Source organism: Hemiscyllium ocellatum, chromosome 43 (genome assembly GCF_020745735.1).
Source record: "Hemiscyllium ocellatum isolate sHemOce1 chromosome 43, sHemOce1.pat.X.cur, whole genome shotgun sequence".
Lineage (NCBI taxonomy): Eukaryota > Metazoa > Chordata > Chondrichthyes > Orectolobiformes > Hemiscylliidae > Hemiscyllium > Hemiscyllium ocellatum.
The window spans coordinates 8,020,482-8,046,544 of record NC_083443.1 but is presented as its reverse complement, the minus strand read 5'-3'; the positions used below and the strand labels follow the sequence as shown (position 1 = coordinate 8,046,544).

Sequence of the window (26,063 nt, the reverse complement as noted above, 5' to 3'; positions counted from 1 at the left end):
TCATTTTGGAAAAGACAAATTAGATTTAACCAACATATTGGAGTTCTTTGAAGAGGTAACACATGCTGTAGATAAAGGGAACCAGTGGATATACTATATTTAGATTTCCAGAAGGCACATTAAAGGTAATTGCAGAAAATAAAAGCTTACAGTGCAACACATTGGCATGGATAAAAAAAAACTGGCTGGCAAACAGGAAACAGAGAGTAGGAGTAATTGGGTCTTTTCTCAATCTGGTAAGATGTAAGTTGTGGCACAGGGATCAATTGACTGTGACCGATTTATGTCACTGGATGAAGGGATGGAAGGAATGGTTACTAAATTTACTGGTGACATAAAACAAGGTAGGAAAGTAGCGAAGAGGACAAAGGAGGCTACAAAAAGATATCGATAAGCGAGTAGGCCAAGATGAGAGAAATGTAGGAAAATGAAACTGAGACGAGACACCCACTCTCATCTGCCCACACCAATGGCATACACTGGGCAATACTGGTGTCTAGTGAGATTCTTTAAAGTTTGGTAGGCCTGGGAGTATTTAATTATAAATAATGATTTACAAATAAAGAATATTAAACTGCTGACTTTGCTAGGTCTCTTTTATAGGAGTGAGCAGGTGTGGGCTAGACAGCCAAATTCTTTGAAATGGTCCCCCAGCCCCTGTCCAATGAAAACACACATGGGCACGGTCACACCGAACCCACCTTGTTCAGTTCCCTCACACTTTTGGCCTTCAGCAGTTCTCCTTTTAGTAGTCACAGTTACAACAAGATTACACAAACAAAATTTAAAGCTGTCCCAAATTCTTGACAAAACAAGTGGAATACATTTGAGAGATTGTGATGACTATCTCCGGCTCTTCGCAGCTTTCAATGCTGCCTTCAGTTTAGGGCTACCAAGAAGCTCATTGAATCATAGAGGAAACAGGCCCTGCAGTCCAGCCTGCAGTCCAGCCTGCCCAAGTCCTTGCCAGCACCCCACAAAATCACTACTGGGCTAACATATCCCAGCTCTGTCACTGTTTCATTCCAATGTTGGAAGGGCCGGGAGGAAGAGAGAGACATTGACACTATTGGAAAGTTAAGCAATCTCACAGGCATAGAGTCATACAGCACAGAAACAAATCCTTCGGCCCAACTCGTCCATGCTGACCAAGTTTCCTGAACTAGTGGGTGGCATAATGGCACAGTGGTTAGCACTGCTGCCTCACAGCACCATGGTCCCAGGTTCAATTCCAGCCTTGGGCGACTGCCTGTGTGGAGTTTGCACATTCTCCCCGTGTCTGCGTGGGTTTCCTCTGGGTGCTCCGGTTTCCTCCCACACTCCAAAGATGTGCAGGTTAGGTGAATTGGCCAGGCTAAATTGTCCATAGTGTTAGGTGCATTAGTCAGAGGGAAATGGGTCTGGGTGGGTTACTCTTTGGAGAGTCGGTGTGGACTGGTTGAGCCAAAGGGCCTGTTTCACAATGTCGGGAATCTAATCTAACCTAAACTAGTCCCATTTGCCAACATTTGGCCCACATCCCTCTAAACCTTTCCTATTCATGTAAATGTCCAAATACTTTTTAAATGTTGTAATTATACCAGCCTCCACCAATTCCCCAAGCAGCTCGTTCCATGCATGCACCACCCTCTGCATGAAATATTTTCCCTTCAGGTACCCTTTAAATCCTTCCCCTCTCACCTTAAACCTTTGCCCTCTAGTTTTGGACTCCCCTACCAGTCTTTAGTGCAGGGGAGCTGGGTGAATCTCAGCTAATGTGAAGGAAAATGGGTCGTTGTTGAAGTTCATAACCAAGAAATACAAAGGGCTTTTGGAAACAGGACAAACAGAGTGACGGTGAGCAACTGGCGGGTTCAGCTGCAGCAGCTCAGCGATTGTTAACGTCAAGTCCGGTCTCCACTTTAATCCAAAACTGAGAATTGCACAAGCACTCAATAAGAGATTGCACCCTCCTATTATGTTTCCAGGGAAACAGTTCGCAAACACCACCAAACAACTGCCTGCATTGGGATTGAGCTGAGAAATGTTTAGACACTGACAACACTCACAGAACGGGATTGGAAACACTTTCAAACATGTACCGGCCCAAACAGCTGATCGCCCACATGCTCCTCACGGGGCAGGCTGGAAGAACAGGCTGGTTTGGCCAGCAGCAGTGGGAGTGGCCTAAACATGGCCCATGCTGTACAATCAATCCGCCCAACCTCCATACCCACCTTGATTCACCAAAATGGCTAAAGTACCTCTGCCCCCAAGCCTCAGCACAGTCACCCACTGAGTTGCCATTTCTCTGGCAACGGGGGGACTGGCACATTCCAGTGCCCAGGGAGAGTGGGCACATCAGTCTGAGGGAATGTTGCTCTGCGAGATATAACATCCTCCACTGGTCCCTTAAACCCAAGCCTGCGTCCGCAGGTTCGGGTGGATGTAGAAAACGACATGACACTCTGAAGAAAGTAAGGGAGAACGTTTGGGGTCACGGCCAGTGCTTTCTCACAGCTGACACTGTCTGAACACGATTTATTGCAATCTTCTTTGTGGGAGCTTGTTGTGCAGTTGTGTTTCCTGTGTGATAGCATTTCCAATCTCACCTGGAAGGAAGGCGAATAAAGATCAGGTGTTCCTGACAGCACCTGATCTGACAGTCAATTGATCAAGTGTTTACAAAGCACTTTGGACCATCTGGGGATGCTACAGGTGCTACATAAATGCACGTCCTTAAATTGTTTTTTCTAGATTTAGGCATTACAATCTCTGTCCTATCACCGGTCCTGTCATCAGTTTGCCTTCTCAACTCAACAGGCAGTAATTGACAAGAATACAATGTCCCCAAACAGACCACATGTCGAGCTGGTTAGGTGCCCCCCCCCACTGCTATGGCATAGGCAACTGATTTCTCCTGGGGAAGGTCACACAGAACGCCATCAACATACGATAGTTCAGCATGAAATCCAACTGAAGAATTCAACAGAAATGACTTTCCTTAATCAAGTGGATTATGAGAATTTACAATTCCCTGTCGCAGGGAGAGTGTACAGAACAGCGCATATATATTTTTAGGGAGAAAGTTAAAAATCACACAACATCAGGTTATACTCCAACAGGTTTATTTGGAAGCACTAGCTTTCACAGCACCGTTCCCTCAACCATCTGATGAAGGAGCAACGCTCCAAAAGCTAGAGCTTCCAATTAAACCTGTTGGACTATAACCTGGTGTTGTGCGATTCTTAACTTTGTCCACCCCAGTCCAACACCAGCACCTCCAAATTTTAGGGAATGTTAGACAAAAATATGAGACCAAAGAGAAAAGGGGGCTTTAGATGAGAAAGGATAGATAGAGTTGGAGTGTAGCATAAATACCAGAATGGACAGCTTGAGCCATATGGCTCCTTTCTGTGCTGGTTAGCCTATGTAAGTATTTAAATCATTGAAGCGCTTGCATGAAGTGCCTCCCTACACAGACAAGATTCAACTTCCTTGAAGTAATAAGCAACTTGTGCATGTTATACAGTCACACAGGGTTGGAGACAGACCCTTCAGTCAAACTAATCAAAGCTGACCATGTTCCCAAGCTCAACCAGTCCCCCCCCCGCCGCCTGCTCCGAGCCTATATCCCTTTAAACCTTTCCTAATCAGATACTTATCTAAATGTATTTTAAACGATGTAACTGTATTCACCGCCACCACTTCCTGCAGAAGTTCATTTCACACACATGCCAGTTTCTGTGTAAAAACGTTGCCCTCATGTCCTTTTTAAAACTCTCTCCTCTCATCTTAAAAATATGCCCCCTAATTAGGAACTCCCCATACTAGGCAAAAGACATTTGCTATTCACCTTATCTACACCCCTCATTATTTTATAAACCTTTATGATGGTTCACCCCTCAAACACCTAGGCTCCAGTGAAAAAAATCCCAGTCTATCCAGCCTCTCTTTATAACTCTACTCCTCCAGTCCCAGCAACATCCTGGTAAACCTTTCTGGAACCCTCTCCAATTTAATAATATCCTTCCTATAGAAGGGCAACCAGAACTGCACACAGTATTCCAGAAGAGGTCTCACCAACATCCTGTGCAAGCTCAACATAACATCCCAACTCCTATATTTAAAGGTCTGAGCAATGAAGGTAAGCGTGCTAAATGCCTTCTTAAACACCCTGTCTGTATGAGATGCAAACTTCTGAGAGTTATGTACCTGAACCCCTGGGTCTCTATGTTCTACAACAATACCCATGACCCTACTATTAACTGTAGAAGTCATGTCCTTGTCTGCAATGCAATACCTCGCATTTATCCACATCCCACAAACGAATATGAAAAAAATGTCTTTACCTGTTGTTCAGATGCCAAGTTCATCTTATATGCATGTTGCTTTCCTTCCTCATTAGACAGAGGTGACCAGATTTTGGATTCAGACCTATCAAAAGGAAAGGAAGGACACTGTATTAATTATTCAATTTTACAAAACAACCAAATTCACACAGCTGTAAGCTGTGAAATATTCTCCCCAAACCTCTCCGTCTCATTCTCTCTCTTCCCTCCTTTAAAACGCTCTTTGACCTAATTTTGATCAGTTGTCTTAATATCACCATGCGTGGCTCAAGGTGAAATTTTGTTGCTATAAAGTCTTTTGTGATGTCCAACTATGTTTCAGTTTCTTTATAAATGGGAGCAGTGCATGTTGTTGGTACTTTGCCAGGTCATTCAGACCCGATTGATTTGGTTCTGTGCAGGAGAATATTTGGAGAGTGAAACAGTGAGTGCTGACCTCCTGCAGCCTGAATCAGTAACAAAGGCAGATATTCTGAAACAATGACAATTGCATTACGCTCGTCAATGTTTTACCTCCATTCTGAATGGTCTTAATTCTCAAGAGGGTTAGAGGGTGACGAGAAGGGAGTACGGGTCTTCTGCACCTCCTGATAAATCCAATTATGCTTCTTAAGGCACTCGCTAAAAGCTTCACATCTCTACCCACAACTCCCTTGACGTGGCCATGAGGGGCCACATGATTCTTCACTGTCCTTCTTGTAACCAAACATTAGAATCCCTTCAGTGTGGAAATGGGCCCTTGGGCCCAACAAGTCCACACCGACCTTCTGAAGAGTATCCCACCCAGACCCTTTCTCCTACCCTATATTTATCCCTGACTAGTGCACCTAACCTACACATCCCTGAACACTATGGGCAATTCACCTAACCAGCACACCTTTGGATTGTGGGAGGAAACCAAAGCACCCGCAGGAAGCCCACACAGACACAGGGAGAACAGTGTTCATGCAGTCGCCCGAGGCTAGAATCGAACCCAGATCCTTGACGCTGCAAGGCAGCAGTGCTAACCACTGAGCCAACATGCTGTATTACAAAAATGTTTCTTCTCTCACATCCCAGTGCTTCAAAATAAACCTGTTGGACTATAACCTGGTGTTGTGTGATCTTTAACTTTGTCCTCGCCAGTCCAGCGCAGGCACCACCTCCACATCATGACACCTGATCTGTGCCATGTGGACAATCGACAGTTTTTGAAGTGTCAGGAGATGAGTTACTCCCACAGTATTTCTAAGCTCTGACCTATTCTTGTAACCACTATGTTTATGTGGCAAGTCCAGTTGAGTTTCTGGTCAATGGTTATTCCCCACACTGTTGATAGTAGGAGATTCAGTGATGGTAACACCATTGAATGTCAAGGAGTGGTGGTTAGATTATCTCTTATTGATGATGGTCATAGCCTGGCATTTGTGTGGTGCGAATATTACTTGCCCCTTGTTAGCCCAAGCCTGGATGTTGCCCAGATGTTCAGTATCTGAGGAGTCACAAATGGCACTGAACATTGTGCAACCATCCGTGAAGATCTGTGAACATCCATGAACATCCATGAAGATCCCCACTTCTTACCCGATGGAGGGAAGGTCATTGATGAATCAGCTGAAGATAATTGGGCCTAGGACACCACCCTGAGAAAAGTCTGCAGAGATGTCCTGGAGCTGGGATGACTGATCTTCAACCACCACAACCATCTTCCTACGTGCCTGGTATGACTCCAAGCTGCAGAGAATTTGCCCCCTGATACCCATTGATTCTAGTTTTGCTAGGGCTCCTTGGTCCTACACTTGGTCAGCCTTGATGTCAAGGGCTGTCTTTCTCAGTTCACCTCTGGAATTCAGCTCTTTTGTTTGACCCAAAGCTGTAATGAGGTCAGGAGCTGGGTGGAACCCAAACGGGGCATCACTGAGCAGGTTATTGCTGAACAGCTGCTGCTTCATAGCACTGTTGATAAAACACCTTCCATTATTTTACTGATGGTCGAAGGTAGACTGATGAGCAATAATTGACTGGGTTGGATTTGTCCTGCATTTTGTTTAATATACAGGGCAAACCTGGGCAATTTTCCACATTGTCAGGTCAATGCTAGTGTTGTAACTGTACTGGAACAGCTTGGCTAGGGGAACAGCAAGTTCTAATACAAGTCCTCAGCACTAATCTTTACTAAGATTACAAAGAGATCTTGATCAATTGGGCTAATAGATTGAAGAGTGGCAGTTGAAGTTTAATTTAGATAAATGCAAGGTATTACACTTTGGTAAAACAAACAAAGGTAAGACTTATACAATTAAAAGTAGGGTCTTGGGTAGTGTTGTAGAACAGAGAGGCCACAATATTGTCAGGAATAGAGGGTTTGAGTTATAAGGAGAGTCTGGATAGGCTGGGACTTTTTACAGTGTCGAGAGAGAGGTTCTGGAAAAGCAAAGCAGGTCAGGCAGCATCCGAGGAGCAGGAGAACCTCCATTTCGGGCAAGATTGTTTCATCAGGAATGATAGAGGAAAGATTGATGAAGCAGCTGAAGAAAGTTGGGCTTCAGACACCACCCCGAGAAACTCCTGCAGAGATATCCTGGAGCTGAGATGACTGACCTTCAACAACCACAACCATCTTCCTATGTGCCTGGTATGACTCCAACCTGTAGAGAATTTGCTCCCTGATCCCCATTGATTCTAGTTTTGCTCGGGCTCCTTGATCCTACACTCGGACATACGCGGCCTTGTTGAAAGGCTCTTGCCCAAAACTCCTGTTCCTCAGATGCTGTGCTTTTCCAGCACCACACTCTCGACTCTGATCTCCAGCATCTGTAGTCCTCACTTTCACCCGGGACATTTTTGCACTAGAGCATAGGAGGTTGAGAGGTGACCTTATACAGGTTTATAAAATAATAAAACTTTTAGATAACATGAATAAAAGGTGTCCCTTCCCTAAATGGGGTAACTCAAGGCTAGGGGACATATTTTTAAGGTGAGTGGAGAAAGATTTAAAAATGGCATGAGTTGCCTTACTTTTCATAGAGAGTAGCTCATGTGAGGAATGAACTTCCAGTGGAAGCAGTGGATTCAGTACAATTTAAAAGAGAAGAACAGTGGTTAGCACTGCTGCCTCACAGCGCCAGAGACCTGGGTTCAATTCCCACCTCAGGCGACTGACTGTGTGGAGTTTGCCTGTCTGTGTGGATTTCCCCCGGGTGCTCCGGTTTCCTCCCACAGTCCAAAAATGTGCAGATTAGGTGAATTGGCCATGCTAAATTACCCGTAATGGTAGGAGCAGGAGTAAATGTAGGGGTCTGGGTCTGGGTGGGTTGCGCTTCAGCGGGTCAGTGTGGACTTGTTGGGCCGAAGGGCCTGTTTCCACACTGAGTCATCTAAAAAGAAAAATGTTTGGAGCGATATGGGCCACGTGCAGGCAGGTGGGGCTAGTTTAGTTTGGGATTATCGTTGGCATGAACTGGTTGGGCCGAAGGGTCTGTTTCTTGTTCTGTATGACTCTATGACACTATTGCTGGAACGTTGTCAGGGCCCATAACCTATTCAGTATCGAGTGTTGCCAACTGTTTCTTGATAATACAGGGAGTGAATTGAATTGGTTGTAGATTGGAGGAGGCCAAGATGAATCATCCACTCAGCACTTCTGGCCAAAGGCTGCTGCAAATGCATCAGCCTTATCTTTTGCACTGAGGTGCTGAGCTCCTCCATAACTAGAGGGCATAGGTTTAAGGTCAGAGGGGAAAGATATAAAAGGTACATAAGGGACAACCTTTTCAGGCAAAGGGCAGTGCATATATGGAATGAGCTGCCAGAGGAAGTGGTTGAGGCTGGTACAATTACAACATTTAAAAGGTATCTGGATGGGCATGTAAATAGGAAAGGCTTAGGTTAGATTCCCTACAGTGTGGAAACAGGCCCTTCGGCCCAACAAGTCCACACCGACCCTCCGAAGAGCAACCCAACCCCCTCTAATGCACCTAACACTACAGGCAATTTAGCATGGCCAATTCACCTGGCCTGCACATCATTGGACTGTGGGAGGAAACTGGAGCACCCGGAGGAAACCCATGCAGACACGGGGAGAATGTGTAAACTCCACACAGACAGTCGCCCAAGGTTGGAAATGAACCTAGGACCCTGGTACTGTGATGCAGCAGTGCTAACCACTGAGCCTACTTACATAAACACATCAGCATAAATAGAAGAGAATGCAGATATAGTGTTACAGCGACAGAGAAGGAGAAGAGAAAGATCAACTCTAACATATGAAAGATTCATTCATAAGTATTGAGAGTGTGTTGCTGGAAAAGCACAGCAGGTCAGGCAGCATCTGAGAAGCAGGAAACGTCGATTTTCCCGCTCCTCGGATGCTGCCTGACCTGCTGTGTTTTTCCAGCAACACTGATCTCCGGCATCTGCAGACCTCACTGTCTCCCATTCTTAGGTGTTTTATGAATAAAGTGCAAATACTCCTGTAAATTATACTCCTGCGTTGCACTGTTGGATGTGCCTACTTTCAAATAGTATTGTGCCAATGTCATGTCTACCCTCTCACACAGATGTCAATCAACAATAGTGACCGTGATAACTATCTGTGATTGTTTTAAAATCCCATGTAATTTACAAATGACCAATAGGAAAGGAGATCTGACATCCTTACTCAGTCAGTGACCCTCTTCACTTCTCCAGTATGAGTGACACCATCATCTCTCTGATACCTCACACTCACTCTGCCCCTGTTGCTGTACCAACGTCCCACCAAGGCTCACGCTCTACCATTCTCAATACTGCCTGCAACCTCTTCCCTCTCTCACTTCCACCCACTCCAACCTCTGACATCACTAACCTTCAATGCCCTCTGTACTGCCCCCTCCCCCACCTACAGTAACAGCTGTGCCACCAACCTTCCTCTCCTGTAATGTCTGCCTCTCTCTCATTCCAGGAGAGAAGAAGCCCACAACAGGCCAGCAAGTATCAAGGCAGGTGGTGGGCTGCCTATCATTCTACCCCTTACCCCTTCTATGAAGAGAATTTCGACTCATTCCTCCGCAAGCAGCTGTCTGTGTCCAAGCCCTTGAATGACTGGGCTGGGTCACTCTGAGTGAAGGCCACACCCGCCTTAACATGACTGAGGCCTGCTGACAACTGCGATAAGCCCACGGTCTGTGCCAAACAGCAAGACAAGACAGAAGCAATGTGAACCTGTTGCCCCTGGCTGGGTGGGGTTGGGCAGTAAAAGGCAGGGGATCTGAGAAGTAGGCTCAGAGTGAGTGAGCACTCGGGAAGTAAGCGGAGAATCCAACTTGATCCAGTCATTGAGCTAGGTGCAGTCCCTGAGCACACAGTGTCCTTGCTACAGCGTTACAATCATAGATGCAGTGATGAAATTGTAGACATGTAAGTGGATCAAAGATGTCCATGATGCTCCTTAGATGCTAGCATCTGTCAGATGCCAATGTTCTAATAATACGACTGTATGTAGCTGATGCCCAGAAAGCATGCCCCAAGATGTTGGTGCCCAGTGTCCAACACAGAGCAATAAACAGGCTGAATCCACAAGTAACATGCTCCGATTTCCATGTCACTTTTTCCAACTTTGTTTGGTAAAATGGGAATGAATTGAGTTGGGCCATTAAGAAGGCATTTAGGAAGCAACTTGCTGCTGCCTCAGGAGAAACTCTCCACGCTGTTGTGAAAAGCATAAAAAGATGCTCCTAAAGATGAGATGGGCCTCACTAGATTTCACATCTGATTCTGCCACAAATCTCACCACATACCCGTCCAAGATGCCACCTGGTGAATCCGGAGTTCCATTCCCTTTGCACATGGCAGTCAGATTTGTACAGTGAATAAATTCCTTGCTCTTGAGAGGGATTGTCTATTTTTAGAGTGTGAATGCCAAAATGTTGAGAAGAAAGAAATCCTGTTCCAACTGCTCAAAACTGCTGCTTTTCTGCCAACTTCAGAATCTGTCAGTCCCAAGATGGACTTCATATTCATGCGTAATAGCTTTGTTTCCCACAGAGCTAAACTCGATCATGATTCTAGCAGATTTTTCACAGAGTCCAAAAATAAAAGGGACTTCAGTTGTTTGCCCACCACATTTTGTGACTAAGCTTGAAGAAGTTGACCAGCGCAGACTGCAACTCCCAAAGTGCTGTGCAGCCAATGAAGTGCTCTTGTAAACAGGAAATGCATCAGCTACTTCATGAAGATCAACGTTCCACAAACAATATTATGGTAATATCCAGATAATCTGTCTGTCGGTGAAAGGTAAGGGATGAATGTTCCTCAGGACTCTACACAGACTGCATTACTCTTCAAGGCGGAGGTGGGTACTGCAAATGCTGGAGATTAGATTCGAGATTAGAGTGGTGCTGGAAAAGGACAGCAGGTCAGGCAGCATCTGAGGAGCAGGAAAATTGATGTTTCGGGCAAAAGCCCTTCATCAGAGTGAGAAGCCCTCACTCCTGATGAAGGGCTTTTGCCCGAAACGTTGATTTTCCTGGTCCTCGGATGCTGCCTGACCTGCTTTGCTTTTCCAGCACCACTCTAATCTTGAATGCATTACTCTTCATCTCACAGACAGAGTGGGAGAGACCTGATAAAATTCCCATTCACCTACCAACTCGAGCAAGTTTTTCGTTGGTTTAAATTTTAAAAAACATCCAATTAGTTGCTCACTCTTAAATCTAACATCACAGGACTCTCTTACATGCACGCGCACGGACACACACACAAACCCACTCTCAAGGCAAGTACAGTTATGCACATTAACAGGTTAAAAGCAAAAAAAAAAGTTTTACAATTCATGTGATTGCCTTGTGCAGCAAAACATATTCTTCAGACCTAATGAAGAAGTGGTTGTCAGGATTTTGCAGGTCACAAAGTTAGTCATTTGTAGTCTCATTACTAGTTTATTGTGATGATTAACCAATAAATAGCTGAGTGGAGATTTTACAATGTTATAGCCTCTGATTCCGAAATGGCACAGATGACACTGATTATTCTGCTGCTTACTTCCTTACCAGATTTCTTATTTTCTTTAGTTGATTAGCATTTTAAGATTATAAAGGGACAAAAATAGTTGCTTTATCATGTGTCTCCTAACAATTGTAATTTATTTTTTAACTATGATGGCAATCTTAGGTTGATTAATTATGTCCTACTTTATTGTTTGAAGATATTTATCCTGAAGGGATTCAGGCAGTCATTATCTTTGCTTCAAAATAAAAAGATCCATTCAATTCAGCAACGTCGTTTGATGGTCTGAGCATTCTTTCATCTATTAACATACATTTTTGTTTCATCGAATCTTTTTTGAATACATAAGGCAGATCACCTGACCTTCAGCAGCCATCTTTGCAGCTCTTTGAATCTTTCCTGCTCTTTGAATCTTCCCTTTAAAAGGTGGGCATTTTTACACAAAATCTACATTGAATAATACTTGATTTTCCGAATTTTTAAGATACATGTCTTTATTGGCTGCACACAATTCCAATAGAGAACAGTATAACTTTAATGTGCATGTAAGAGAGAAATGCAGAGCCTTATTTTAATATCTTTGATTGTTGACTCTTCTAATAGCACATCTCATCCCTAGGACCACAATTGCAATATTAACCTGCTGAAGCCAATATTCTGCTCACCACCTCCTGTCTTGATAATAGCAGACCAGCCATTGAACTATTGAGGCATTTTACTTTGTCATCACCTCTTCTGAATCCAATTAGTGCAATGAACCACATCCAAGTGGCCCTTCCTCAAACACAGGCTGGATAGTAGCCATTGGCAAGCTGTGGGACTATAGTAAAGCACAGCAACCAAAATCAGTATCTCATATCAACATGCCCTTAGTAGCTTTTACCAGACAAAGAAATCATGGCTCGTTTTCTTCTTCCTTCTTCTCATCCTGGAGCTAGATCCGATGCTCAGGAGCCATACTGACCTATCGTAGTATAGGGTGGATATTGAACCTGCAACTGGGACACAAAAGACAATGCCTCTACCAATTGCCGCCAAATAGAAAAGGGCTTTGGAATTGCTACTGGTGGAGCTCAAATGCTTGGAGCATAACATGGGAATGGGTGAATTTCCTGCGTTCATGCCTTACTGGAAAGGCATGAGAGATTGCAGTTTCTAACCGGACCTTTGCCTGAAATCAGGAATAAAATCAGACCCAGTGACAGAGTATCCAAACAAAGAAATAGGGTTCAAGCACCAACTTGGAGCTGTCAGGTGACAGAGAGGTTTAGAGATGTAGTTCGAGAGTTTGCAGCCCAGACAGCTGATGGCATTGCTGTAAATGATGGAGGAAAGGAAATTCGGAATGATCCAGGCACAGCCATCTGAAGAGTACGGAGATGTAACACTGCGACAGGTTAGAGACTCCGAGGATGGAGGCTGTGGAGGGACTCGAACACAACAATGAGAATTTTAAAATGGAGATGTTGCGAGACCGGCAGCCAATGGCAGTCAGTAAGGCAGGTCAGCCAACACTTCCAGGTCGGCCATCTACTCTTGGCTCCAAAGCATCTTGCCCATAAACCAGTGGAAAGCTTCAGATCTCAAAACGGTAATATCATGCCCTGATAAATTATTTTGTTTTTACTGCAAAGAGTATACAAGAATAAGTTTACGTTAGCAATGAAAAACAATATATTAATCTAATTCTATTTAAAACTGCTGCACGTTGGCACAATAACAGTTACACCAAGACAACATCAGAAACTCACAACTTCAAAATAAGAATTTAGCTTCACTTAGCAAGAGCTTAACTGTAGTAAGTGCAGATTAACCCATCCCTTAAATGGCAACAAATCAGGAAACTGGGTCAATAAAACAACCTGAAGGTTGATGGATCTAAATGCCTGTATATGGGCACAGAAAGGCTTTGCTCTATTGTTAGTCTCTTCCAAATTCCGACAGTAACTTACTCACAACACTGCCTTCCCCAGAAGGGTTACCAACAATAGAAGACAGACCAGAACACCTTGTGATATTGAGCTGGGTATTGTTTGGCGTTGATAGTCTTTCATACCATTTAGATGGGAGACATGCTTTATAAAAACATTCTAGCAGGGCACCTCCCACCATTACTTGGCAGAAGCAAAGATAGCACAACATGATTTGGGAGTGTGGAACCTAAAGAACATAAAACAGTACAGCATAGTACAGGTTCTTTGGCCCTCGGTGTTATGCCAGCCTTTAGCCCTACTCTGAGATCAGACCAACCTACATACCCTACATTGTACTATCATCCATGTGCCTATCCAAGCATCACTTAAATGTCTCTAATGTCTCTGACTCTCCTTCCACCGCTGGCAGTGCATTCCACACACCCACTACTCTATGTGAAGAACCTATCTCTGACATCTCCCCTAAAGCTTCCTCCAATTACTTTAAAATTATGTCCCCTTGTGATTGACATTTCCACTATAGACTGAATCTTACAGTTTATTTTGGCTGTCTGAGTTGTCTTTTTGTAGTGTTTGTTGGTACAAGGCCTAACGAGTCCTCTCCCTGTATCTTACTAAGCGGACCTCATTAATTACTCACCACACCCCTACAATGTCTCCCCGATCTCCACACCATTTTCCTACAGTGCTGTTACACCAAGACAGTGGCTATCCTGGAATTCATTCTCCACACCATCTTTAAAAGGCCATTCTGTACTGGGACAACGGCAGCCATTCTGGAGGTGTCTTGCACAGTTCCCAACACTTGCACCTGACATGGCAGACAAGGGGATGTCAGCATCCCACTGTGCAGGCAGGGACAGGGAGGTCCTGCAGATGGGCTATGCCAGTCTGATCCAAGGTTGCCATCCAGGTCAGTGAAGTCTTAGCTTTCTGAAGGAAGAGTGTTTTCTCAATGCTGCCAATGGAAGTGCTACCATTTTCTCTCTGAATCTCACAGTTACTCTCTCTTCGTTATCGTACCCACCTTCCACCAAGGCTCCACCTCTCTCACAGCTTCCCTATTTGCCCTAGGGCACCCCATCCCTTGATATTTGACAACTCTACACACCCCCTGTGCTACCTACTCACTCACTCGGAACGCCTCCCTACTTGCACCTATAGTTACAGCTGTGCCACCAATTTTCCTGGTCATTGATCCTCTCACCCGGGTGAAACATTTCTCCCTCTCTAACCTATCTACGTCCCTCACAATTAGTGCACTAGAGATTACCTGCCATTGTTCCTGGAGTAATCGCAAATGCAAGTATTTGATGAAACCACCAAATTTCCCAGTTTTACCTCACTGTCTGATCAGGATAAACCAAGTTCTTCCCATTTACAAAACATAGCTATTTATTACAACCCAATTGTTTTTAACCAAAAAAAAAGATAAGCCCAAAGATGTGCAGGTTCGGTGGATTTGCCATGGTAAACGGAGGGTAACAGGGAGAGGGTCAGGGGCTAGATCTGAGTAGTATGCTCTTCAGAGGGTTAATGTAGATTTGATGGGCCAAGCGGCCTCTTTCTGCACTATCAGCATTCTATAATTCTATGGTAGCTGATATTCTATAACTACCTAACTTAAACTCCATCCTTTGCTTAAAATTTCCATAACATACAAACAGATACACCAAGAGATAAGACACGGTGGGTAAAAAGTGAGGTCTGCAGATGCTGGAGATCAGAGCTGAAAATGTGTTGCTGGTTAAAGCGCAGCAGGTCAGGCAGCATCCAAGGAACAGGAAATTCAACGTTTCGGGCTAAAGCCCTTCATCACTCATCATTCCTGACGAAGGGTTTTAGCCCGAAACGTCGAATTTCCTGTTCCTTGGATGCTGCCTGACTTGCTGCGCTTTAACCAGCAACACATTTTCAGATAAGACACAGTGGCTCAGTCTCACGGTGCTAAGGACCCGGTTCAATTCCAGCCTTGGGTAACTGTCTGTCTGCGTGGAGTTTTGGAGTTTGCACATTCTCCCCCTGTCTGCGTGGGTTTCCTCCAACTGCTCTGGGGTTCATCTCTCAAGTCCAAAGATGTGCAGATTAGATGGATTGATACTAAATTGCCCATAGTGTCCAGGAATGTGCAGGCTAGGTGGGTTAGCCATGGGAAACGTAGAGTTACCGGGATGGGGTAGGGGGAATGAAGCTATGCAGGATGCTCTTTGGAGGGTCAGTGTGGGCTGAATGGCCTGCTTCCACACTGTAGGGATTCTATGATTTAGTTTTTGTCTGGCTCAATGACACTTCTGAGAAAGCAAAATACTGGAGATCTGAAATAAAAACAGAAAGAGCTGGAGGAGCTCAACAGGCACGGTGGCACAGTGATTGGCACTGCTGCCTCACAGTGCCAGAGACCCAGATTCAATTCCCGCCTCAGGCAACTGTCTGTGTGGAGTTTGCACATTCTCTCCATGGCTGCGTGGGTTTCCTCCGGGTGCTCCAGTTTCCTCCCACAGTCCAAAGATATGCCGGTTAGGTGAATTGGCCATGCTAAATTGTCTGAAGGGTTAGGTGAAGGGGTAAATGTAGGGGAATGGGTCTGGGTGGGTTGCTTTCCGGAGGGTCAGTGTGGACGTGTTGAGCCAAAGGGCCTGTTTCCACACGAAGTAATCTAAAGGTCTGGCAGCAACCGTAGAAAGAGAGAGAGACTGAGATACTGTTCTGTGTGCAATCAGCCTTCTTATTAAAAATTTGGATAAGCAAAATTGATGGACTATCATTCAGATGTGGCCAACATAAAAATCGATTCAGAAGCAGGTTGTGAGGGTGACATAAAAAGTCTCCCCACTGATATAGACTGGGGTTATGTGAGAGGGCAAAAACTTGGAGATGGAATATAATATGGGAAAATGTGAGATTATACACTTTGACAGGAAGAATAGAGGAGCTGGATAGAATCCCTACAGTGCAGGGAGAGACCATTCAGCCCATTGAGTCCACACCTACTCTCTAATGTATCTGAGAACCCCACATTGCCATGGCTAAGCTGCACAGTATGCACATCTATGGATTGTGGGAGGACAATGGGGGACCTGGAGGAAACCTAAACCCACATGGTGGGTGAATGTGCAAACTCCACATGAACAGTAACCCAAAGCTTGGGCTGAACCCTAAACCCTGGTGCTGTGAGGCTGCAGTGCTAGCCAATGAGCCACCACGCCACCCTGAGGGTGCAGCTCAATTTGCAAATCTAAATCTTCAGGCCCAGTTTGCAGTTTTCTTTTTCTTGCTGAAAGTATAAGTTGTACCTGGCAATTAGGAAAGTCAGTTCATCTATGCATCCCTTTATCTTGCTCTGAGCATCCAGGTGAGTCATCCCATCGGTATTTTCACCGTTAATGGACAAAATCGCATCACCAATACAGAGTCCAGCAGCCTCAGCCTTGCTCCCTGGAGTTATCTGACAAAAGAAAGACAACATTGTGATCACCTTGGAATCAGACGATCAATTAATACATTTTTCTCTCACTTTCTAGCTCTGCCCTCACACTCCAGCTGTGTCAGTGCACAACACTCTCAGCTCTAATGAGGAACAGGGAAAATCTTGCTAATAGCTTGTCCCATAATTAATTCCTCATCCAATATCCCTGAAGCAACTTATTATCACATCGTCACTGGTGAGATCTTGCTCCAAGCATATTGGCCGACATGTTTCCTACATCTATTCTCCCACAATTCATTGCAAAAATATTTACAGTTGTTCCTCCGTGACCACGAGGGTTCTGTTCCTGAAAATCCCCACAACTGATGAAATTCTCAAGTGGGGAGCTTGTTAAAAACAAGATAAAATGGTTTAAAAAATTGGGACATACGTGCTTTTGGTCTGCAGACATTGATTTTTGTTATCATCTATTTTTGGGCATGGGTAGGCAAATTCTCAATTCGTGATTTCACAGTTACAGAGGTTTTCCTGTAATTGACTGCAAAACATTCTGGGAATTTCTGAGGTTGTGTATTTAGAGATGTGATATCTTTCTTGTTTACTTTATCCAACATTCCTCGCTGCTGCTGGATTAGTCTCACTGATTCCAGTGATGAGATGTTCAACCCATCCACTACCCACCTCCCATCTTGTCTTCCCATATGGAGCGACCTCCTGAGCAAGATCCTGGAGCAGACGCTCACGGAATTGAAAACATGAGAAGCCACAAAGTCACAGGGTCACATAGCTTGGACACAGATCCTTCAATCCAAATCATCCATACTGACCAGATAGCCCAAATTAATCAAAGCCAGCATTTGGCCCCTATCCCTCGAAACATTTCCTGTTCCTTTCCCTTTTCCCCAACCAGATGCCTCTTAAATGTTGAAATTGCACCAGTCTCCACCACCCCCTCTGGCAGCTGACTCCATACACGCACCATCATCTGTGTGAAAAAGCTGCAGCTTAGTTCCCTTTTAAATCTTTCCTCTCTCATTTCAAACCCATGATCTCTAGTTTTGGACTCCCCTACCCTTGGAAAAGGATCTTGTCTATTTATCCTGTCCATGATTTGGAGATGCCGATGTTGGACTGTGGTGTACAAAGTTAAAAAATCACACAACACCAGGTTATAGTCCAACAGGTTTAATTGGAAGCACACTAGCAATCACCTGATGAAGGTGCATCGCTCCGAAAGCTAGTGTGCTTCCAATTAAACCTGTTGGACTATAACCTGGTGTTATCCTATCCGTGCCCTTCATGATTTTATAAATCTCTAAGGTCACCCCTCAGCCTCTGATGCTCCAAGGAAAATAGACCCTTTCTCTTCAGCCTCTCCCTATACTTCAAACCCTCCAACCCCAGCAACTTCTTTGTAAATCTTTTCTGAACCCTTTCAAGCTTAATAACATCGTTCTTATAGTCAGGAGATTAGAATTGAATGCAGTATTCCAAAAGTGGCCTAACCAATGCCCTTTACAGCTGCAACATGACATCCCAAGTATGACAAGGTCAAAAATCAAACGACACCAGTTTATAGTCCAATGGTTTATTTGAAATTGCAAGCTTTTGGAGCTCTGCAACTTGGTGTCGTTTGATTTTTGATCGTGTCCATCCCAATCCAACTCTGGCATCGCCACATCACTACAACTGAGTTATGAGTTCTTTATGACAAACCACATTGGCACTCTGAATGCCCTGAGTGCTCCTTGCTAAACAGGTTCAGGACATACTAGGACCCCTGTACAGCCACCCTCCTCTTCTGGAGTCCCAGTACAAAGATTAAATTAGATTTGATTCCCTACAGTGTGGAAACAGGCCCTTCGGACCAACCAGTCCATACCGACCCTCCAAAGAGTAACCCACCCAGACCCATTTCCCTCTGACTGGTGCACCTAACACTACAGACAGTTTAGCATGGCCAATTCATCTAACCGGCACATCTTTGGACTGTGGGAGGAAACCGGAGTACCCGGAGGAAACCCACGCAGATACGGGGAGAATGTGCAAACTCCACACAGACAGTCACCCAAGGCTGGAATCAAACCTGGGACCCTGGTGTTGTGGGGCAGCAGTGCTAATCACTGTGCCATCCCAATGCACTCACGGACATAAACAAACAATGATGCACATCGCTGAGGAGTGTCCCTCTACAGATAACACAATGGACAATCACCTTGAAGTCAGTAAATAAGGAGGCTAACACTTGGCTTTGAGGGATGTGTACTTATTCGATAGATAAACTCCTTACAGATAATAGAAGTATTCTTGGACGTCGTCCAAAAATCAATCCTCCTGTGAGAATCTTGCAAATAAATGCCAGTTGAGTATTGAGTTGGGAGTCAAGAGTGGGAGAACACAGGGTTCTTTGTGTGTTTTAGCTGGCAGGAGGTTAGTAACAGATGTTACCTTCCCCTGTTAACACAACAATCTGTCAAGTGGGATCTTACAATTGTGTTCCTACCTCTGGGCTAAAAGGTCTGGGTTCAAATCTTACCTGCTACAGAGGTGTGTTATAACGTGTCTACACAGAGCATCAAACAAAATAAATAAAAATCAGCAGGTTTGTGTGCTCAGTAGCTTGGGGCAAACCGCCAAATTTGAAAAGATAAAATGCAGAATTTTACTTTCCACAAATAGAGACACATCTTCTGTAAGCCACAGTGCATTATTTTTTGCGTATTCTATTAAGCAATTTAAATTATGTAATTATATTTTCATTTCCATCATTTTAATGAACGAAAAGTGATCCAGTCCTATTCTTGGATTTGCCTCATGGCAGTAGAATGGTACATCGAAGGAGAAATGGTACCCTAAATAAAGCAGTGCATTGTGGGTATGTCAACAGGAAAGCAGGATGGGAAGATAGTGGTTAAGTAATTTTTAATTGGTGCTGGAGTTGTTAGAGTTCTGCAGCTCATTGCGTCCGTAATCATAAATATGCCTCCTTCAGTCCACCATTGGAGATTAATGACACTACACTCTAGACTGCTGTCTATATAACCTTGAAAAAGAGGCCAGAGTATTTTATTCAAATGCATCTAGTAGTAAAACTCAATGGACTAAAACAGATATTAAATTAGTTGGCACACTGTTACAGCAAGGAAAAAAGGTATAGAGAAAGACTCAGAGGGCAACTCCAGGCAACCTCCAGGTGGACCAGTTCGGTCAACTGCTCCAAGTACACTCCAGGAGATCTGTTAACGGACCAACCACCTGAGACAGACCTTGCATTGCAGGATTTCTAAGTAACCAGTGTCACTCTGAGTATGTGCTACAGCTGAGTAGTTTAATAAAAGTGGAGCACATTAGGTGAAACAGTATCCAAGTTCCAATACTTTAGTCAAAATAAAGGTGTCTTTACACTTACCGTATTTTCAACAACTCTAGTCAAGCGCATTTTATTGCCTTACTTCAGCAAGGCATTTGATAAGGTTGCCCACGGTAGGCTCATTCATAAAGTCAGGAAGTATGGGATACAGGGAGATTTGGCTATCTGGATTCAGAATTGGTTGCTGACTGAAAGCAGAGAGTGGTTGTAGATGGAAAGTATTCTGCTTGGAGGTCAGAGGTGAGTGGTTCCCCACAGGGCTCTGTTCTCGGGCCTCTGCTCTTTGTAGTTTTTATAAATGACTTGGCTGAGGAGATTGGGGGCGAGTTAATAAATTTGCAGACGACGCAAAGGTTGGAGGTGCTGTTAATAGTATTGAGGACTATTGCAGGCTGCAGCGTGACATAGACAGAATGCAGAGCTGTGCTGAGAAATGGCAGATGGTGTTCAACTTGAATAAATGCAAAGTGATGCACTTTGGAAGGTCAAACTTGAATGCTGAATATAGGATTAAAGACAGGATTCTTGGCAGTGTGGAGGAACAGAGGAATCTTGGTGTTCAAGTGCCTAGATCCCTCAAAGTTGCCACCCAAGGAAATGGGTTGTTAAGAAAGCATATTTTAGCATTCGTTAACCGGGGTATCAAGTTTAAGAGCTGCGAGGTTTTGCTGCAGCTCTACAAGTCCCTGGTGAGACCACATTTGGAATATTGTGTCTAGATCTAGTCACCCTACTATAGGAAAGATACAGAGGCTTTAGAGGGTGCAAAGAAGGTTTACCAGGATGCTGCCTGAACTGGAGGGCTTGCCTTAGGAAGAGAGGTTGACTGAGTTTGTATTTTTCTCTCTGGCGAGAAGGAGGAAGAGAGGTGACCTGATTGAGGTATACAAGATAATGAGAGGAATGGATAGAGTCAAGAGCCAGAGACTTTTCCCCAGGATAGGATTGACTGGCACGAGGGGTCATAGTTTTAAGATATTAGGAGGAAGGTATAGAGAAGACGTCAGAGGTAGGTTCTTTACGCAGAGAGTTGTGAATGCATGGAATGCGTTGCCAGCTGTGGTGGTGGAAGCAGAGTCATTAGGGACATTTAAGCGACTGCTGGACATGCACATGGATAGCAGCGAGTTGAGGGGTGCATAGGTAAGGCTATTTTGTTTTACATTAGCATTAATCCTCAGCACAACATCATAGGCGGAAGGGCTTGTTCTGCGCTGTACTTTTCTATGTTCTATGTTCTATTTTCTGACTTTTTACCTGGGGTGAGGAACCTCATCCAACCAAGAAAATGAATTTGTAGCCCTCCTTACAATCTCAAAAGGTCATAGGATTTCCAAGTCCACAAAAAATTTCTGAAGTGTGATCAGCATGTTAATGCAGAAAGAAAATGTTTGGCAAGATCCCAAAAGCAGCAATGTAATCACCAGCAGGAAATTGAAGGATTGGTGGAGGGATAAATGATGGCTGGGTCAACACAGGAATTCTCTTGTTCTTCCTTGCAAAAGCAGCATGGGACCTTTTATATCTACCTCCAGAGACAGGTGACCAGGCAACTGGTGGTATGCAGTGGCATATCCATACAATAGGCCTCATAGAGCAGGGACTCAGATTCGATTTCAGCCTCGGGTGACAGGTTGTGGGGTGTTTATACATTCTACCCCGTATGTGTGGGTTTCCTCCAGGTGCTCTGGTTTCCTCCCACAATCGAAAGACATGCAGGATAGGTGGATTGGCCATGCTAAATTATCTATAGTATTTGGGAATGCATAGGCTAGCTGGATCAGCCGTGATAAGTGTAGGGTGACAGGGATAACACTCTGAGTGGGATGCTCCTTGGAGGGTTGGTGTGGACTTAATGGGCCAAACAGCCTCTGTAGAGATTCTGCAACAAAGTAGATTCCACCAGACAGGAACAGTGCAAGTGGCCAAGAAATCAAAGGAAAGAAACTGAATACAGTATTTACTTGAATATTTAGAGAACTGAAATATATGCCCTAGAAGAATTCTACCTGTAGACTTGGGGAGCTGGAATAAAGAGGGGACAGGGAAATTGCCAGCTGTTTTTATTTGTAGCTCTTGCAGTGATGCTCGTATTCTACTTTTGGATCTTGTCCAAACTATTTTCTTTTTGTTTTTAAAATAAAAAGCTCCTTCGACTTCTGATGTTTGTTGCATAGTAATTTTTCTCTAAACATTGCAGCCACATTCCTGAATAGTACAATTCTAAAAGAAGAAACTTTCAGCAAAGCAGATTTTCCCACTGCAACCAACATAAAAACTGTAGTTAGGTTCTGGCTCAGACCTTTCTCATCAGAGAGATAAAAAGCATACCCTGTAAGTTGAAATTCTGTACATTCCTAAATTCCTATATTTGTAAATTAACGGACTTTTAACATTAAAAAATACTGATGTATGCAATAAATATGCTAATCTTCCCACCATCTGCTGCTTGCACCCTAGCTCTCTGGCTAACCTTCTCACTTACTGTCTCTCCCTTCAGCCAATGCAGCACTGGCTGTGTACCTCTCTTGAATCCTCACAGTGGACAAGAGCAGGTAAGTGAATGAAAAGAGCTGCAAGTGAGAGGATCAGGTGAGGGAAGTAGTGACAGGGAGGGTCAGGGAATGTAACAACACAAAAGAGAGAGAGTCAGCAAGTGCAAGAAGCCAATTAGTGGTCACTCCAAAATAGCACTGGTCAGTCCACTTGATACTACAGGAAATGACACTAAAGCAAATTTCCCAATGCTATGCCTGCATAACCATGATGCCAAATGAGGCACCTTCAAATGGGAAGCTACTGCGCTTCCCAGTGGTGGGATGCTGTAATTACAGAGTGACATGTTTACATGCACCATTTCCATTTTAATCTTGGACTTCGCCTTTTAGTCTCACTGCATCCGAACACTGTCTGTGGTCCGTATGAAAATCATAGGACGGGAACAGCTAACTAAATATTTACACGTGATCACATTGGCACATCAACATTTATCAAAGCAAATTTACAGCAACACATTTCTTTATACATAAAATATGAAAAATTCTTGAGGTTCAGCTAGAAGCAAACTTTACTAAAATGTCAAACATTTAATGCTCACACATTCTCTCTCTCTCTCTCTCTCTCTCTCTCTCTCTCTCACACACACACACACACACACACACACATATTCTGTGCCAATTTTTAAAGTGTAATTATTCAATGCAGTGCCCAATCATTTATCAAATACATGTAAACAAATGACGAGAATTTCTTTTCTGGAGAATGATGTAAAGGGAAGCATGAACTCTCCAGGTGGCTCCATTAGTGAATGCACTTCATCTCATGGTGTTCAGAAACAGGACAGTCACCAGTGTGGGTCCAGCTCCTGACTACAATCCATTGACTTCTGCCGCTACTACCTGCTATAGAATCTTGGAATCCTTACAGTGTGGAAAAGGGCCATTCAGCCCATCAAATTTGAATCAATCAGGCTTGCTGCAATGTTCCAGGGAAGAACAGCACCTTATTTTCCACTTGGGAACTCCATACCCTCCTGGACTCCATACTGAGTTCAACTTTCAGGCTTGACATACCTTCTCCCGTGTTCTCACCCCAACACCCACACACCAGGCCTAGTTATCACATGGTGTGCTTTTCCAGACTACCCATTGCAAGCCACTAATAGACTCCATTATCAGCTATTCATTCTCCTAAACTGACCATTATCCACTCCTTTGTCTTCGAGGAGAAAGTGAGGTCTGCAGATGCTGGAGATCAGAGCTGAAAATGTGTTGCTGGAAAAGTGCAGCAGGTCAGGCAGCATCCAAGGAACAGGGAATTCGACGTGTCGGGCATAAGCCCTTCTTCAGGAATGATTCCTTCTTCAGAATGATCTTCAGATTCCTGAAGAAGGGCTTACGCACGAAACGTCGAATTTCCTGTTCCTTGAATGCTGCCTGACCAGCTGCGCTTTTCCAGCAACACATTTTCAGCCCCACTCCTTTGTCTGTCCAACTGTTTTTTTCTCTTTAGGCTCTATCTCCACCTATCATTTACTCCTTACCCCCTCCCCCCACCATATCTTCTGCATAAGCCCCACCAATTTTCGAGCTACCATCAGTTCTGAGAAAGGGTCACTTGACCTGAAACATTAACTCTGACATCTCTCCAAAGATGCTGCCAGACATGCTGAGATTTTCCAGCAATTTCTGTTTTTGTTTCTGATGGGACAATTCAGAATGGCTAATCCATCTAATCGGTCTATTTTTAGACTGTAGGAGGAAACCATGGCACCCAGAGGAAACTTACATACACTGGACTCGAAGCTGGATCCCTAGCGCTGTAGGCAGCGGTGCTAGCCACTGAGACACCATGCCACACCAAAGCTTGTCAAAGCTACAGCGTGTTAAAACTAAATCCCTGATACATTCTTTAGTCTGCATTAACTAGTTGGTCATAATGAAGGTATGAGCTCAAACATCTTACAAGAATGAGAGGTTGAGCAGGGCATCATGACTGGCTTCCCACTGAACCCTTTTCCAAAACAGACATGGAAGGTACTCAGTCAGCTTTTGTGTTCTTGATGATCTATTGGTAACCATAACTGGAATAATAATGAAGGTTGGTAGGCTGTGAGACCTCTTCCTTGTCGAACAGGATATTAGCACTCACTAGTCAGACTTGCCCAGAAACAATGTCTCTTTCAACAAGGCACTGTGGGGTTTCTTCACTCTAGCTAACCATATTCACCAAGAGAAACAGTAAGAATGGATTGGGAAATTGGAGAGGGTGGATGGGAAAAGGGTGGGGTGGGATTGAAGGATGACCTGTTTGCAGTCTTTGACATGCTTCAATTCACCACCTTCACCTATCGCCTCTCCAATATCATCCAACTGTGTGACAAGTCCCATCTGCTCCCATTTGGGTCTGCCCAATGGTAGCTTTAGAATCACCTGCATTAGCTTCTCTTATGGTTCTGCACTGGTTTCTCTGGAAGCTCCCAAGGATCTATCCTCGAATCCCTCTTATTTCAGATCTGTATATTGCCCTTGATGGCATCATCCACATGTACACCAAAGACACCCCCACACCCTACCACACCCCCAACTCTCTCAATCTCACAGCATCTAACATCCAGCATATAGCATTTCCTGAACGTGCCCAAATTCCTTCCAATTAAATATTTGGGAAACCACATCTTTGGATCCCAGGACAAATTGGTCCCCAACAACTGGTTCACTACCAACCTCTTGAGGCTGAAATAGACGGTTTGCTATCTTGCTACTATCTTGGACCCGGAGATGAGCACAAACCCACTCTATCACCAAGTGCACCAACATTCATCCAAGCATCGCTTGGTTCTGCCCCGTTTCAGTTCGTCCATACATTTATTAGTTCCTGAGTTGACTATTCCAATGCTTACTCACCAGTCTCCTATCTCTCGTCATTAACTTAAGTCATCTGCTGCCCACATCCTTCCTCATACCAAGCCACATCAACATTTCTATGCTAACCTGTACTCATCGCAATCCGGAAACACCTTTTCTTTCTTCCTTTCAAACCCAGTATTGCCAGCTCCAACCCCACTAATCTCCTCTAATCTATCACCCACTTGGATCTTTTCAGATCTCTGATTTCTGCCTGTTGAGCCTTGCGATTGGTGACAATGTCCTCTGCAGCTTTGGTCCTACACTCTAAATTTCCTCACTAAATTTGGGCCCACACTCTAAATTTCCATCACTCTGCCTTTCCTTCCTTTCTTTAGAATCATCATCTTTGATCAATCTTTTAGTTTCCTGCCCGAATCCTCCTCATTTAGCTCAGTGGCATTTGTTAAGTCTCCTATGAAGATCCTTGGGATACTTCACTCAGTGGAAGGCACTATTTCAGTGCAAATTGTTGATGGTGAGGCAGAAAACCTCTTAAAATTGTGAAATAGGCTAATGACAGTGTTAGTTTCAACACCTAAGATATAACCATAGCAAGAATTCCAAATAAGGTCTTTGTTGCAGTGCAAGATCACAATATCAAATGGCATGGATGTTTTCCACAGGAGACTG

The 26,063-nt window shown here is 44.2% G+C and overlaps 1 protein-coding gene across 1 annotated transcript in view; it reads right to left on the bottom strand.

Annotated features, from left to right (window-relative positions):
- pdlim1 (PDZ and LIM domain 1 (elfin)) overlaps positions 1–26,063 on the bottom strand; it is an 86,589-nt gene that overhangs the window by 23,263 nt on the left and 37,263 nt on the right. The window contains exons 2-3 of the mRNA XM_060854438.1: positions 16,522–16,673; positions 4,332–4,416 (exon numbers count right to left, since the gene is read on the bottom strand). Coding sequence (XP_060710421.1) covers positions 4,332–4,416; positions 16,522–16,673 — 237 coding nt within the window. The remainder of the gene's footprint in view (positions 1–4,331; positions 4,417–16,521; positions 16,674–26,063) is intronic.